Source organism: Sus scrofa, chromosome 1, assembly GCF_000003025.6.
Source record: "Sus scrofa isolate TJ Tabasco breed Duroc chromosome 1, Sscrofa11.1, whole genome shotgun sequence".
Taxonomy (NCBI): Eukaryota; Metazoa; Chordata; class Mammalia; order Artiodactyla; family Suidae; genus Sus; species Sus scrofa.
The window spans coordinates 203934893-203951642 of record NC_010443.5 but is presented as its reverse complement, the minus strand read 5'-3'; the positions used below and the strand labels follow the sequence as shown (position 1 = coordinate 203951642).

At 43.9% G+C, this 16750-nt stretch overlaps 1 protein-coding gene across 3 annotated transcripts in view; it reads left to right on the top strand.

The window, feature by feature from the left end:
* The window catches only part of ADAMTSL1 (ADAMTS like 1), a 1007583-nt gene extending 992594 nt beyond the window's left edge, over nucleotides 1-14989 (top strand). For 2 of the 3 annotated variants that reach the window (XM_021074267.1, XM_021074276.1), the window contains exons 27-29: nucleotides 9282-9391; nucleotides 10136-10356; nucleotides 12337-14329. In XM_021074267.1, the coding sequence (XP_020929926.1) occupies nucleotides 9282-9391; nucleotides 10136-10356; nucleotides 12337-12443 (438 nt within the window). In that variant the 3' untranslated portion in view covers nucleotides 12444-14329. Of the gene's footprint in view, nucleotides 1-9281; nucleotides 9392-10135; nucleotides 10357-12336 lie in introns of all 3 variants that reach the window. The other variant, XM_021074260.1, reaches the window with a different exon arrangement.

Sequence of the window (16750 nt, the reverse complement as noted above, 5' to 3'; positions counted from 1 at the left end):
TCTCTTCTGGTTTCATGAATATCTTTAGTGTTGTATTTGAGTTGAATTTCTTTAGTGTTGTATTTGTGTTGATTTTTCTTTGCTTATCAATTGTAGATTTTTGGTTTGCAGTTCTTCTGAAGTTTTGATATGAGTCTATATGTATATGAGATTGTTTTAAGTTGATGTTCTCTTAATTGCAAGTTCATCTCCAATGTCCTGCATTTATACCCACCTCTTCTCATGATTTCTGATTTTGGTGGTATAACTGTGCATGGATAATTTCATATCTTTACTGTATATAGATAGCTTTATTGGTGAGCCTTGTCATTTGTGGCATTTTTGTTTCCTGTTGCTGTCTTTTCTTTTCTGCCTAGAGAAGTTCCTTTAGTATTTGTTGTAAGGCTGGTTTAGTGTTGTTGAATTCTCTCAGCTTTTGCTTATCAGTGAAGGTTTTTATTTCACCTTCAAATCTGAATGAGAGTCTTGCTGGGTAAAGTAATCTTGGCTGGAGGTTTTTTCCTTTCATCACGTTAAGTATATCATGCCACTCCTTTCTGGCCTGCAGAGTTTCCACTGAAAAATCTGCCAATAACCTTATTGGGGTTCCCTCGTATGTTACTTGTTTCTTTTCCCTAGCTGTTTTCAAGATTTTGTCTTTAATTTTGGTCAGTTTGATTAATATGTGTCTCAGGGTGTTCCTCCTTGGGTTTATTTTCTATGGTACTCATTGTGCTTCCTGGATTTGAGTGGTTCTTTCCCATGTTACCGAAGTTTTTGGATGTTATCTCTTGGAATATTTTTCTGTCCCCTTCCCTCTCTCGTCTTCTGCCACCCCTATAATACAGACGTTGGTGCATTTCACATTGTCCCAGAGTTCTCTGAGACTTTCTTCATTTCTTTTCAATCTTTTTTCTCTTTTCTGTTCTGCACCTGTAATTTCTACTAATCTGTTCTCCACCTCACTTATTCATTCTTCTGCCTCCTGAATTCTGCTGTTAACTGCTTCTAGTGAATTTTTTATTTCCGTTATTGTATTTTGCATCTCTTCTTGCATAAGTTTTATGTCTTGTATCTCTTTGCTCAGTGTTTCCTGTAAGTTATCCATCTTTGCCTCCAGTTTATTTCCAATGTCTTGCATCATCTTCAGCATCAAGATTCTAGTGTCTTTTTCCTGGAGGCTGAGAATCTCATTGCTTAGCTGATTTTCTGGGGTTTTTCCTTTCTCCCTCATCTGAGTTAAAGTTCTCTGTCTCTTCATTTTTATAGGTTTTTGGTGTGGTGACCTTTTTACAGATAATAGAGTTGTAGCCTCTCTTACTTCTGGTGTCTGCCCCCCTTGTGGCTGAAGTTGGTATGGGGGCTTCCTGATGGGAGGGGCTGATGCCTGCCCCCTGGTAGGTGGAACTGTTTCTAATCCCACTGGTGGGTGGGGCTTAGTCTCTGGATGGGATTAGAGGCAGCTGTATGCCTGAGGGGTCTTTAGGTAGCCTGTTTACTGTACTGAGGGTCGGGGCTGTGATCCCACCGGATTGTTGTTTGCCCTGGGGCTTCTCAGCATCTGACTGATGGGTGGGGCCAGATTTTCCCAAAATGGCCACCTCCAGAGAAAGGCAGGGCTGCTGAATATTCCTGAGAGCTTTGCTTCCAATGTCCTTCCCCCACAACAAGCAACATTCACCCCCGTTTTTCCAGGATGTCCTCCAAGAACTGCAGTCTGGTTTGACCTAGGTTCCTGTGGAGACCTTGCTCTGCCCTGGGACCCAGTGCATGTGAAAGTCTGTGTGCGCCTTTTAGGAATGGGGTCTCCATTTCCCCCAGTCCTGTGGTGGCTCCTGTGCACAAGTCCCACTGGCTTTCAATGTCAGATGTTCCAGGGGTTCTTTCTCCCAGTGCCAGATCCCCACACGTGGGATTTTGATGTGGGGGTTCAGAATTCTCACTCCTATATGTGAGTCTTTGTGAACCAGTTAGTTTCCTAGTCTGTAGAGCTTCCTACCCAGGAGGTATGGGGTTGTTTATATCACAAAATCACACCTCCTACCTCTTTATGTGGCCCCCTCTTTTTCTTCTGGAGTAGGATATATTTTTTAAGGTTTCTTGTCCATTTGGGTGAAGATTGTTCAGCCTTTAGTTGTGAATTTTGTTGTTTTTAGGAGAGAAGTTTAGCTCCAGTCCTTCTGTTCCACCATCTTAATCCCATCTCTGATCAGCATAATTTTTTATCTAGACAAGATTTTCTTTCTCCAGTCTAGTCACTTCCCAATTCAATTACTTTATATACTACCAATGGAATAATTTTATTAAATAATAGCTCTAATCATAACACTCCTGCTTAAAAATCTTTCTAGATGCCCCCCTCCCCAACCTCAACAAAGTGCCATTCATAATAAACTCCTTGGACAGCATAAAGTATTTCCCATGTCAGATCACATGTTTTACAGACACATTTATATTTCTACCTCTCATATAATTCTGCAAACAGTACAGGCCTGTTTTAACCATCATTCCTTCACACATACTTTAATGGAACACATTCCCTGCCCAAGACAGGTGCCTCATAAATGTATGCTGGATGAAAAGAAGAAAATTTGTTACATGAAGCCAGGTTGTTAGAGCTGAGAAGGTGGTCCTAGTTCTACTTAGACTAAAATCAGCATGGTCTTCATAGACTTCAAAGAGGTAGGAAGATGAAGGCACAGATCTTTGCATGACTTTGAAAAGAATTCTCTTGTCAGAAACTATGACCATTTCCTTCTTAGAGGAGTGTAATATGGGGGTTTAGTGGGTATCTATAGTTTGAAACACATCCCAACAATATCACCAATACAAAATATAAAAAGGGCTTTGAGATCAAATAGTTCCCTGTCATTTTAATGCCTTAATCCTTGCTACTCTTTCAAGTGCTGTCCATGGATGAATGACATTTGCATCACCTGAGAGCATTTAAAAATTCAGCATGGATAAATTAAGGTGGGTGGACAGAATGAGAATTTCAACAAAGTGTTAGAAAAGATAAAGTACCAAATAGAAATGACAAAGCTGAACAATATATTAACTGGAAATTACACTAGAGGTTTTCAACAACAGACCAGATGAAGCAAAGAAAGGATCTATGAACTTGAAGTTGGAACAGTAGAATATACCCAGTCAGAGCAGGGAAAGAGAGAGGGAGGGAGAGAGAAATAAAGAGGAAGGGAGGGAGGGAGGCCAAGAGGGAGGAAGGAAAGAAGACAAGATGGTGAGGTAGGAGGACCTTGAGGTCACCTCCTCTCATGACCACAGCAAAATCATAACTGATCAACAAGCATTAATTTAAAAAAAAAAAGACTGGACTCTACCCTAAAAAGATATTCTATATCCAAAGACATAAAGAAGAAACCACAAGACAATAAGAGGGGCACACTTATGATATAATCAAATCCCATACCACCTGGGTGTGTGACCCACAAACTGGTGATTAATTATATCGCAAAAGTTCTTCCAAAGGAGTGAGACCTCTGAGTCCCATGAAAGGCTCCCCAGCCTAGGGGTCCAACATCAGGAGTGGGAACCCCCCCCAGATCATTTGGCTTTGAAGGCCAGGGGGCATGTTTCAGGAGTTACACAAGACTTGGCAAAATAGACTCCACTCTTGGAGAGCAAACTTAAAGTCTTATGCATACCAGGTCCCAGGGAAAAAAACTAAGGACTCTGTAGGAGCCTGTGCCAGACCTATATGCTGGTCTTAAAGGGTCTTCTGGGGAGGAGGGGAGTAACTGTGGCACCCTCTGGTACATAAAAGCTGGTGATGGTTATGGCAGGGACCTTCATGAATTCTGACTAGAGGTGGACATTTTGAATCCTTATCATGGAGACTTGGCCCCATTCAACAGCCTGTAAGCTCCAGTATTGGGACATCTCAGGCTAAACCACCAGTAGGGTGGAAACACAACCCCACCTATCAGCATACAGGTTGCCTAAAACTTCTTGAACCTACAGCCACCTCTAGACATGATTCTTGACATGGCCCTCCCAACCAGTAGGGTAAGACCTACCTCACCCACCAGGGGCAGGCATCAGCCTAACAAACAAGACAAGGATGTCCACTCTTTCTGCTTTTATTCAACATAGTTTTGGAAGTCATAGCCATAGCAATCAGAGAAGAAAAAGAAATAAAAGGAATCCAAATTGGAAAAGAAGTAAAACTCTCATTGTTTGCAGATGACATGATACTATATATAGAAAATCTTAAAGATACTACCAGGAAACCTCTAGAGATGATCAATGAATTTGGTAAAGTTGCATGATACAAAATTAATACACAGAAATCTCTTGCATTCTTACACATTAACAGTGAAAGATCAGAAAGAGAAATTAAGGAAGAAATTCCTTTTACCATTGCATCAAAGAGAATAAATACCTAGGAATAAACCTATGTAAGGAGGCAAAAGACCTGTACGCTGAAAACTATAATACACTGATGAAGGAAACTGAAGATGATACAAATAGAAAGAAATACCATGCTCTTGGGATTGGAAGAATCAGTATTGTCAAAATGGCTGTACTATCTAAGGCAATCTACAGATTCAGTGCAATCTCTACCAAACTATCAATGACTTTTTTCACAGAACTAGATCCAAAAAAAAATTTTAATGGAAAAACAAAAGCCCCCAATTAGCCAAAGCAATCTTAAGAAAGAAAATAAGGAACTAGAGGAATCAGGCTCCCCAACTTCAGACTTAACTACAAAGCTATAGTCATCAAAACAGTATTGCACTGCCACAAAAAAAAAACAGAAATAGATGAGTGGAACAGGATAGAAAGCCCAGAAATAAACCCACAAGCCTATTGTCAATTAATCTATAATAAAGAAGAAAAGAACATGCAATGGAGAAAAAACTCATGGAAACAACCTAAATGTCCATCAATAGATGAATGGATTAAGAAGTGCTACATATACACAACGGAATACTACTAAGGCATAAAAAAATAGTGAAATAATGTCATCTGCATCAACATGTATACAGAGATTCTCATACTAAGTGAAGGAAGTCATAAAGACATATACCATATGATATCACATATATGTGGAATCTAAAATATGGCACAAATGAACCTATCTACAGAACAGAAACAGACTCACAGACATGGAGAACACATTTGTGATTGCTAAGGGGGAAAGCAAGGGAGTAGGTTGGACTGAGAGTTTGGGGTTAGTAGATGCTAACTATGACATTTAAAATGCAGGTCCTTCTGTATAGCACAGGGAATTATATCCAATCACTTGTGATAGAACATGATGGAGATAATAAAAAAAGATGTATATATGTATGACTGGGTCACTTTGCTGTATAGCAGAAACTGACAGAATATTGTAAATCAACTATACTTTAAAAATAAAGAAAAATACAATAAACAATACTACAAATAATAAATAGAAAATACAACAAACAATAAATAGAAAAGACAGCATCTTCAGTAGGTGGTGCTGGGAAAACTGGACGGCTATATGTGAGAGAATTAAATTAGAACACTCTCTAACACCATACACAAAAATAAACTCAAAATGGATTAAAGGCCTAAATGTAAGACTAGACACTATAAAACTCTTCAAGGAAAATATAGGCAGAACACTTTTGACATAAATCACAGCAATATCTTTTTGAACCCACCTCCCAGAGTAATGAAAATGCAAACAAAAATAAACAAATGAGACCTTATTAAACCTGAAAACTTTTGCACAGAAAAAGAAACCATAAAAAAATGAAAGACAACACACAAATTAAGTAACCAACAAGGGATTAATCTCCAAAATACAGAAATATCTCATACAGCTCAATATCAAAAAACAAACAACCCAATCAAAAAATGGGCAGAATATCTAAATAGACATTTCCCCAAAAAAGACAGATGGACAAAAATCACATGAAAAGATGCTTAACCTCAATAATGATTAGAGAAATGCAAATCGAAACTACCATGAGGTATCACTTCACATCAGTCAGAATGGCCATTATCAAAGTGTCTACAAACAATAAATGCTGAAGAGGATGTGCAAAAAAAGGAACCCTCCTATACTGTTAGTGGAAATGTAAATTGGTGCATCCACTACGAAGAACCGTACAGAGATTCCTTAAAAATCTTATAGAACTATCAATCCTGGGCATATATCCAGAGAAAACCATAATTCAAAAAAGATAGGGAGTTCCTGTTGTGATGCAGCGGAAACAAATCTGAATAGTTTCCATGAGGACAGGTTTGATCCTCCTCACTCAGTGGGTCGGAGATCTGGCATTGCCATGAGCTGTGGTTCAGGTCAGCCCTAAAAAGGAAAAAAAAAAACATACATGCACCCCAATGTTCATAGAAGCACTGTTTACAATAGCTAAGACATGGAAGCAACCTAAACGTCCATCAACAGAGGAATGGGTGAAGTTGTGGTACATATATATTTTGTGGAATATCATAAACATGAATGAAATAATGCCATTTATAGCAACATGGATGGACCTAGAACTTATCTTACTAAGTGTAGTCAGGCAGTGATATTTAATAAAAATGATACAAAACAGAAACAGACTCAAAGATTTCAAAACCAAACTTACGGTTATCAAAGGGGAAATGCTGGAAGGAGAGATGGATTGGGAGTCTGAGATTAGCATATACACACTACTCTACACAAAATCAATTGGCAACAAGGACCTACTGTGTTCTAGCCTGTATGGGGAAAGAATCTGAAAAAGAATGGACATATTTGTATATGTACGACTGATTCACTTTGCTGTACACCTGAAACTAACATTGAAAGTCATATATACTCCAATAAAATTTATGAAAAGAAAAAATTAATAATTTAAAATGCTAAAAAATATGAAAGAAAGTGAAGATAGATTTAGGGATTTGTATTAAATAGGTTCTGGAAGGAAAATAAAGAGAGGAGGGGGCAGAATTCTTGTCTGAAATAATAGTACTGAAAAATTCCCTAACCTGGGGGAGGAAATAGACATCCAGCATCAAGACACCCATAGGATTACAAATAAAATGAATACAAAGAGATCAGAAATAATCCCACACATATATAGTCGAAATAATTTACAACAAAGGAGTCAAGAATATACAATGAGGAAATGACAGTCTCTTCAATAAATGTGGTTAGGAAAACTTGACATGCAAAGGAATGAAACAAGACCATTACTTTATATCATACACCAAAGTTAACTAAAAATGGCTTAAAGACTTGAATGCAAGACCTGAAACTATAATACTCCTAGAAGAAAACATATGTGGTCAGCTCCCTGACATCAGTCTTTCTGATGATTTTTTTTAATATGACACCAAAGTCAAAGGCAACAAAAGTAAAAATTAAAAAGTGGAATTTCAAAATCTTCTGCACAGGAAAGGAAACCATCAACCAAATGAAAAGATTACCTACTGAATGGGAGAAAATATTTGCAAATCATGTATCTGCTAAGGATTTAATATCCAAAGTATATAAAGAATTCACACAACTCTATTGGAAAGAATAAACATTTTGATTAAAAAATTAGCAGAAGATTTGAACAGACATTTTTTCAAATACATTCAGTGGCTAACAGGTACATGAAAAGATATTCAACATCATTAATCACCAGGGAAATACTAATCGAAATCACACTGAAATATCACCTTATACATATCAGAATGGTTATCATCAAAAAACTAAGAAATAGTAAGTTGGTGAAGATGTGAAGAAAAGGGAACCTTCACACAGTATTGGTAGGAATGTAAATTGGCACAGCCACTATGGAATACAATGTGACGATTCCTCAAAAAATTAAAGCAGAACAACCATATGATCCAGGAATTGCTCTCCTGAGTAATTACCTGAAGAAAAAGAAAATACTAACTCCAAAAGGTATCAGCACCTTTATGTTACTGCAGCATTATTTACAGTAGCCAACATATGGAAACAACCTAAGTGTCCATTGTTGGATGGATGGATAAAGATGTGATACAAACACACACACACACTGGAATTTTATTCAGCCATGAAAAGGAATGAAATTTTGCCATTTGTGAAACATGGATGGTCCTCAAGGGCATTATGCTAAATAAGTGAGAGAAAGACAAATACCATTTGATCTCTCTTATACGTGGAATATGTACATATATGTGTATATATATATAAATTTTTTTCAGGAAGTTCATAGATAGAACAGATTGGAATGGTGATTGCCAGATGCAGAGCATGGAGTGTGGGAATAACGGGTGAAGGGGTCAAATATTAAAAAGAAAAAATAAAATAAAACAAGATTTCTGTTTATAATTTTAAGAGTTAACAGCTCCCCTGTGGACCACCAGGAGTCCACGTACTTCTAAGTTAAGAGCCTTTGTTCTGAAGTGACCTCCAAGAGATGTCTGTCCCCTTGCTTTACTCAAATAGCAGATGTTGGCTAAGAGCCTGCTGCTTTCATATTTTACAGATACTGTTGTGGTGAGGGTATTTACTGCAATAGTCTGGCTCCACCAACCCTGGGAAGAGCTTAACCATCTCCATGATCCTGGACTAACTATACACATCTAAGTCTCCTCCTGCACAGTGCCCTGTGTTATGTTGGGGAAAATAAACCCAAAGAAAGAAAGAAAGCCAATGATGGACTTGGTTACTTAGATGAATTTAGCAAGAAAACAACCAAATTACCCTCTGAACTGAAGGAGAGAAAAGGGGCTTATTTAGAGGTCCTTAGATCTAGAGTTTACCACCACACTTCTTGGACACAATGTCTCCCTCCACACGGTCAGTCTGGGAGGGGGTTGACACCTCTGACCAGCTCTGTGCTACTATCAGCCATTTGCTAGCAGAATGTGCACAGACACACAGCAAAGCTAAACTTCCCACTGTCGCACTAAGAAAAGAAAATGTGGAGTTCCCTCTGTGGCTCAGTGCAAGTGAATCTGACTAGCATCCATGAGGACACAGGTTCAATCCCTGGCCTCTCTGTGTGTTAAAGATCCGGCGTTGCTGTGAACTGTGCGTAAGTCACAGACACAGCTCAGAACTAGTGTTGCTGTGGCTATGATGTAGATCAACGACTACAGCTCTGATTTGACCCCTAGCCTGGGAACCTCCATATGTTGCTGGTATGGCCCTAAAAAAAGACCAAGAAAAAAAAAGAAATAAAAAAGAAAATATGTGAGTGGATATCTTTTTCAGTTGGCCCAAAGAGGGGCAAGATCTGATGGCCTCAGATAAGCCCCCGCCCAAGGATCCTGTGTCCCATGCAGCCTGGGCATCCCCCGTGACTTGGCTGACATGCATGTCACCTTTTTCTGCTTCCCAGTGCAACGGGCCTTGCATCGGGCCTCGCCTCGCTGTGCAGCACAGACAAGTCTTCTGTCAGACGCGAGATGGCCTCACCTTACCGTCAGAGCAGTGCAGTGCCCTTCCAAGGTAAGAAAAGGTCATGGACCTCCTTTCCCCTGCGTCAATAGCATGGAAAGATGGTGGTGAGTGAACCTCCCACAGTCCCAGCAGTCAGACGCCCTTCTCTTTCACCTCCATTCTCCCCAGGCCACGGGCCTCCTAATGGTAGATGGCAAGGTGGTGGCCTCATGCCTACGGACGAGGCTATCCCCTTTCAGAGCTGGAAAGCACGGGGTGGGGTTGGGGGGAGCATTCCTGTAAGGAGGCCTAATGGCACAAGAGGGTGCTGGCCCCAGGATGGGCAGGAGGTCAGCTCCACACAGCCCCTAAGGGCTCTACCAGCCCCTCACTCTTGTCCACCTCCCTCTCAAAATTATGCTGAGACACTTGTCCCTGGCCCTCAACCTACCATTCCAATCCAGCCCCTGTCCTTCATCATCCTCTCTTAGGGTGAGAGCTCATTATCCCCTCCCTCAGATGCCAGCCACCTCCACTCCTACCCCCACCTCGGTAGAGCTCATTCTCAGGTCATGCAGGGACACAGACACCGTAGAGATGAGCAGACAGAGGCCCAGTCAGAGGAAGGCGCTTTCTGAGACCCTCCAGCCACTCAGTAACAGAGATCAGACCCCAGGTTTGGCAGCACTGAGAGTTCATGGGGGCAGCCTAACAGTCTTAAGTTTGCAGCATTCTTTTCATCAGTCCTCCACTCTGGCCCCACATCCAGCCCTCACAGAGGCAGACCTTAACCCTGCCACCCTCCTGCCACAGGCCCGTGAGCACACAGAACTGCTGGTCAGAAGCCTGCAGTGTACACTGGAGGGTCAGCCTGTGGACCCTGTGCACAGCGACCTGTGGCAACTACGGCTTCCAATCCCGGCGCGTGGAGTGCGTGCATGCCCGTACCAACAAGGCAGTGCCTGAGCACCTATGTTCCTGGGGCCCCCGGCCCGCCAACTGGCAGCGCTGCAACATCACTCCGTGTGAAAATGGTACGTTCCAACCCCAGAGAGGCCAGTACAGATTCCCCTCCAGGCATCAGGTGCAGAGGGCAGTCCCAGGAATCAAGCCTGAGCATCACACAGTGGATCAGCTTTCTCCAGGATTGTGAACTGGGGCCAGAATTGGGTATTTTCAGAGAGGTGCATGCAGGCAAGCATAGGTGTGTGCAAGCATGTGTGTGCACATGTCCAAGTCACAAAAGATAGCCCGGCATGGCCCAAGGCTCCCTCCTCATCCCCAAGAGAGCCAGGTGCTCTTGGCCAAATGCTGGATGAAATTAGCCTCCAGCATACCTACGGCAGTTTGTCTGGTGCCCAAAGGGGACAACGAAACAATGGCTTTGGGGAAGAAATCACTGTTTGCACTCCTTCCTGCTCAGCTGACCCCACAGCCATCATGGCTCTGCTTCTCACAGAGCAAGGACTTGCCAACCACTTCCCTCCTGCCCAGACCCGTGTGCACCCACCAGTCTGTGCGGGAGCCACATCTGGGATCTGATACTCGTTCACTCTCTCCTCCCTTGAATCTGGATCTTCTTCCTAAGCCCAACAACAGCATTTTTATCCCAGTTGGTTGAGGATCTTTTTTTTCTCTCCCTCTGGACCCCAAACAAATCGGAGGTGCCTCCCACAGGGAAGGGGCGAAGCACGAGGCAAAGAATAGGAAGTTTCTAGGAGCTCCCGTCGTGGTGCAGTGGTTAACGAATCCGACTAGGAACCATGAGGTTGCGGGTTCGATCCCTGGCCTTGCTCAGTGGGTTAAGGATCCGGCGTTGCCGTGAGCTGTGGTGTGGGTTGCAGACGCGGCTCGGATCCCGCGTTGCTGTGGCTCTGGCGTAGGCTGGTGGCTACGGCTCCGATTCAACCCCTAGCCTGGGAACCTCCATATGCCGCGGGAGTGGCCCAAGAAATAGCAAAAAAAGACCAAAAAAAAAAAAGGAAGTTTCTAAACAATGCGATGTAGTTTTCCCCCTAACAGAGCCTCATTTAGCCTCAGAGTCGCTATGCTGAGGCAGATGCCCTGTAGCTAAACAGTGCCATTGCTCTTTCTACACAGGGAGGGATTGTCTTTTCTCTTGTGTGGTGCTGACCCATCTTTGTCAATACCCTATCCTTGGGACCACTGTTCCAGGAAAGTAGCTCAGACCTACCATGTTAATCACAGATTTCCGTAGCCCATATCAGCGCCCATATTGAACCATCTGGCCTGTGCCAGTACTGAACTTGGAGGCCATGGTGCTCTGGTGAGGCCCAGTGAGGGAAGGAGTAGAGAGACATAGGGGGAGATTGTGAGCAAAGGAGGCTTCACAGGGAAAGGAAGGCTCATGTTACAGGGGATGAGGCCAAGCAGGGGCTCACTTGCATTCCACCCCAATGTGCAGTAGGATTTGGTCCTTCTGGTAACTATCTCAAGGAGAAAGAGCCACGAACTCAGATGGCATGAGAAGAGTTCCCACATTGACACAGGGGGTTAATCCAACTGCAAGCAACATGCGTCGCTGAGGAGGCTTGGGTTCAATCCTTGGCCCAGTGCAGTGGGTTAAAGGATCTGGCGTTGCTACGGCATAGGTCAGAGCTATGGCCCAGGTCAGTCCCTGGCCTAGGAACTTCCACATGCCCTAGTGTGGTCATAAAAAAAAAAAAAAAAGAAAGAAAGAAAGAAAAATAAATGCCATGGGAGAGGAACAGCTTGCCTAAGAGGTGAGGAGGTCCTGAGGAGAGGTAGATGACAAGCACCCTCAGGAAGGAAGGGGCTAATAGAAAGGGAGCAGAATTCCAGCATCCGGATGCAGCCTGGGAAGCGAATGTCTGTGCTCTGCTGGAGCAAGGCCAGGCCAGTGGTGCTGGACAGACAGTAGTGGCCCCTCTAGCACAGGAGTGCCGTGCCTAAGGCAGACCCCAGGAAGCACCCAGGAGCCACAGCCTTTACTGAGCTTCTGTTTCACATCTCCTTTTTGTCCTCTTTCCCAGTGGAGTGCAGAGACACCACCAGGTACTGTGAGAAGGTCAAGCAGCTTAAACTCTGCCAACTCAGCCAGTTCAAATCTCGCTGCTGTGGAACTTGTGGCAAAGCGTGAAGATGGGGCCCAGGGAAGGACACTACCTGGCCACACGGAGGACTCACGCAACCACCTTGGACAGAACTTAAGCTTTCTTCATTTTATTTATTTATTTCCCCCTCCCCACCCCCACCACACACACCCTTATCCCTCTTCTCCCCTGCCCCCGCCCCAGACATGAGGACCCCAGCCTGTCTTCTCTCTCAGTTAGCTGGAGGACAGAATGTTGGGAAAGGACTAGGACAGAGGTCTAAAGGAGGTTGCAGAGCAGACGGGGCCAGACGGCTAGAGCTTCCTGGCAGAGCCCACTGTGTCCCAATCCTGGGTCCCAGGGAGACCTAGCAAGAGGCCAGCACAGGCCCCCTGGGACAGCAGGGAGCCAGAGCCAGAATCCCACAATGGAGGCGGGAGGGTAGAGTGCCAGAAGGTTTGTAAAGCATCAGTACAGGCTTTGGACCACCATCAGCATCTCTCCTGGCAGCGCACAGTTAAGGCAGGAGTGCACACTACTCCTCTGCCTCCTCCCTACCCCTCAGCATGGGGAGAGCAGGTGCAGTGGGAAGACACCATACACGCGGAAAACCCAGCCCAGAACTCAGCTCTTCCAGTGGGAAGCACAGAGCTATGAGAACTCAAAACAGGGTAGAGGGAAAGGGGAACCAATCCAAGCAGGCCTGGAGAGCACAGCAATACAGAAGATGAAGGGGGAGGGGAGGGAAGCAAAAAGAACCCTGAACCCTGTGCATGTTCCTCAGAGGGGAGTAGAGGAGGTGGGGGAGTGAGCAGGCAAGCAGCGTGTCGCTCTGATCCCGAACTTTGTGCCTGGTAGACCACTACAGGCTCAGAGCCCTTCTGCCCCCAGGAGGGCATAGCCCCAGGGCCCTTGCGTGGTACAGAGGAGTCCCCATGTCTCAGTGAACTTTCTGCCTGTACCCCGTGGCAGAGATGGTGAGATTGCAGGGTCTGGCTGTGCAATCAGGCCATCTCTGGCATCTCTATCTAAATCAAGAGTTCCCCCAGCTCAGAACTAATGGCTGACTTGGGCCAGGAGCATTTTGAATATGAATGGGCTGGTTTTCTGCCTATAATGGCTTTTACTGCTCCACTTCAGGGCCAGGGACTGGGGTCAGCTTGTCAAAAACCCATCCATTCATCAGTTAAGCCAGAGAAGTCATTGCATTGGAGTGACCACTTCCTCCCTGAGCTGTCCAGGGCACGAGTGGGACAGCAGGCTTGTGCAGGCCCCTCCCCCTGGAGCACAGTGACAGCTTGCAGTCATACAGCAGGTGGGGGCCAGGTGATGGGGCACAGCAGCAAAGCCCAAGGATAATCAGAGCTTCCCAGACAGTCCTCCAAGGCTTTTCGACCCACTTCCACCACACAATGAAATACTAGAAACTCTATGGGAATTAATATACATCAGTTTTGGTAATGAGTGGCCAAAGTAGCCCACACACTCCAGTCATGCCCGTAGGCTATATAGTAAAGGGGCTTACAGTAAAACCAGGTGGCAAAAATGAACATTTGCTACATTTTAGCAAATTGCTCATTCAGCAGAGTGGTTTGGGGTGAGTGATTTTGGCCTGTCCCCTCACCCCAGTGGCCTCCATTTATCAGCAGGGCCACCAGAATCACACACCCCTCAGAAAAACTGCCCCCCTCACATACAGACTCGCAAAATGCCACTCAGCCCGGGGCCACCACTAACACAGGGCTGCATCTTCCAGACAGCATGGAAATAAAAGTTAGGGGGAGACATTAGGATGTGTGTCCTCCCCACATGAGCTGTGGACAGTTAAGGTGGTTCTTCCTTCCTCACCACTATAATGGGCTCTGAGAAATCATGTTACTAAAAAATCAGTGTAATGTTTATTTAAAATAAAAGAGAGTGTTTTTTATGTCTGTATATCTTTTGTGAATATTTATTAGGATTTCTTGTATAAAAAAGTGCAATATTAATAATTGTACATTGTCATCCAGAAAAACAAAATATTGGGTTTTTTTTTTTATTAACTTCTTGCAGTTGTGTGCCTGTAAACTCAGTGGTGATTATTGCATTGTTCCTATTTTTAATAGAACCTGATGTTTAACTCTCGATCCATTCACTGTGTACAGAATACATTATTGTAAAAGCTAGCACAGGATGATGGGGCAGCAAGAGGGGATCTTTTCATGACATGATAGTTACACATGGAATGCAGAAGACAGACTCCATACTACTACTAATATGGTTGATTATTTCTAGGTTCTATAGCTATGGGAAACCAGCGGCCCATATTTACATTTCCTAAACAGCTGGTGTTCCCCAGCTCCGCCACATGTTGGGTTGCAGCAGTGGGAGGTGGGTTTCAGCATGAGCTTGGAGACCTAGGTTTGGGGTGGGAAGCAGTGTGCTCCTTGCATGAGATGAATGTACATTTACTGTTTGTTCTGTGAATCGTGACTCAGCATTGCCGGAAGATTATTAGGGCTGCTGAATAATGTGGAAGGAGGCCCTTCCTCCTCTAAAACACAAAAACTGTATTTATATTTTTTGTACAGATAATACAGCTTATTTATTTAAATCTTGTCGTCTGCGTCTCTGTTGAGCTCAGCCTTCCCATCTTGTTTTGGGCAGGGGATGAGGCTGGTTCCCAGCCACTTATGTGTGTTTGGCTAAAATGGAAGAATTGTGGCGTTCAGTTTTGCATGTGAAGCTAGGAGCCTGTGCCTCGATGGGCCGGCTCTGTAAATGAACCCAGAGGGGCAAGATATGCACAAATTGAGGCTTTGTGTTGCCTTTGACAATCATCTCATTTATGGCCCTACATATGGCTTACCTCGGATATATTACCACCGCAATAAATCAAATAGCACGTAAAGGAAGTCACACAAATGTTTTGGTTCCCAGTTTATGTAAAAGTTATGTTTACATTGTACCATGGTCTATTAAGGGTATAATACCATTATGTCTTTAAAAATAATGTACATACCTTAATTAAAAATACTTTATTGCTGGAGTTCCTGCTGTGGCGCAGTGGGTTAAGAATCAGACTGCAGAGGCTCCCCTAGCCCAGCACAATGGGTTAAAGGATCTGGCTGTGGTGTAGGTCACAGCTGTGGCTCGGATTCAATCCCTGGCCAAGGAACTTCTCCATATGCCACAGGTTCAGCCATAGCCTTTTTTTTAAATACTTTATTGCTAAGAAATGCTAACAATCATCTGAGGCTTCAGCAGGTCCTAGTAGTAGCATCAAAGATCACTGATCACAGGTCACTATAACAAATATAATAGTTAGTAATGGCAGTTTTGAAATATTTTGAGAATTACCAAAATGTGACACAAAGACACATATAAGCAAATGCTATTTGAAAAATGGTGCCAATAACCTGTTAAGGTGAGTTTGCCACAAACCTTTGATTTGTTTAAAAAAAACAAACAGGAGTTCCCATCGTGGCGCAGTGGTTAACGAATCCGACTAGGAACCATGAGGTTGTAGGTTCAGTCCCTGTCCTTGCTCAGTGGGTTAACGATCCGGCGTTGCCGTGAGCTGTGGTGTAGGTTGCAGACACAGCTCGGATCCCGCGTTGCTGTGGCTCTGGTGTAGGCCGGTGGCTACAGCTCCGATTCAACCCCTAGCCTGGGAACCTCCATATGCCGCGGGAGCGGCCCAAGAAATAGCAACAACAACAACAACAAAAAAAAAGACAAAAAAAATTAAAAAAAACAAACAAAAAAACAGTATCTGTGAACTACAATAGTGAAAAGCACAATAAAATATGATATGCCTGTGGTAGGAAGATGGGAGCCACAGTACCTTCAGGAAGAAGAGAAAGCATGGGTATCTCCAGGAGCAGAGGGGAGAATGGGGAGCAGCAGTGTCCACACTCCCAGTCAGGCTTCCTGCCCTGGGTATGGGTGCTGTGCAGTGGCTATGTGTGTGTGCCATTGTAGGGCTCTCATCTCTAGATTATTACACAATCAATCCTCACATGAACACTATGGTTATGTCCATTTCCATGTGGGTAGACGGAGAAGCCCAAAGTCAGCCAAGATTCAAGCTTGAGCAGTCTGGCTTTTAACAGAGCCTTGCTCTTCCCCACTTTGCTGGCCCCAGCTCCTCTGCATGCGAGCAGACCAGGCATGGCCACCCAGAGGCGTGTGCCATTCTCTCCTCCTACTGCTCAGAGGCTGACAGAAGATGACAGGTTGCTTTCTCACCCCCTAAAATCAACTCTCATGGCATTATAGGGCTCATAGCTCCCTATTTTTAAAGCATTGCAGTAGAAACAAAGCTACTATAGAAAGTGCAGGGAGGGGAAAAGGATATTTATAGAATTCTTTA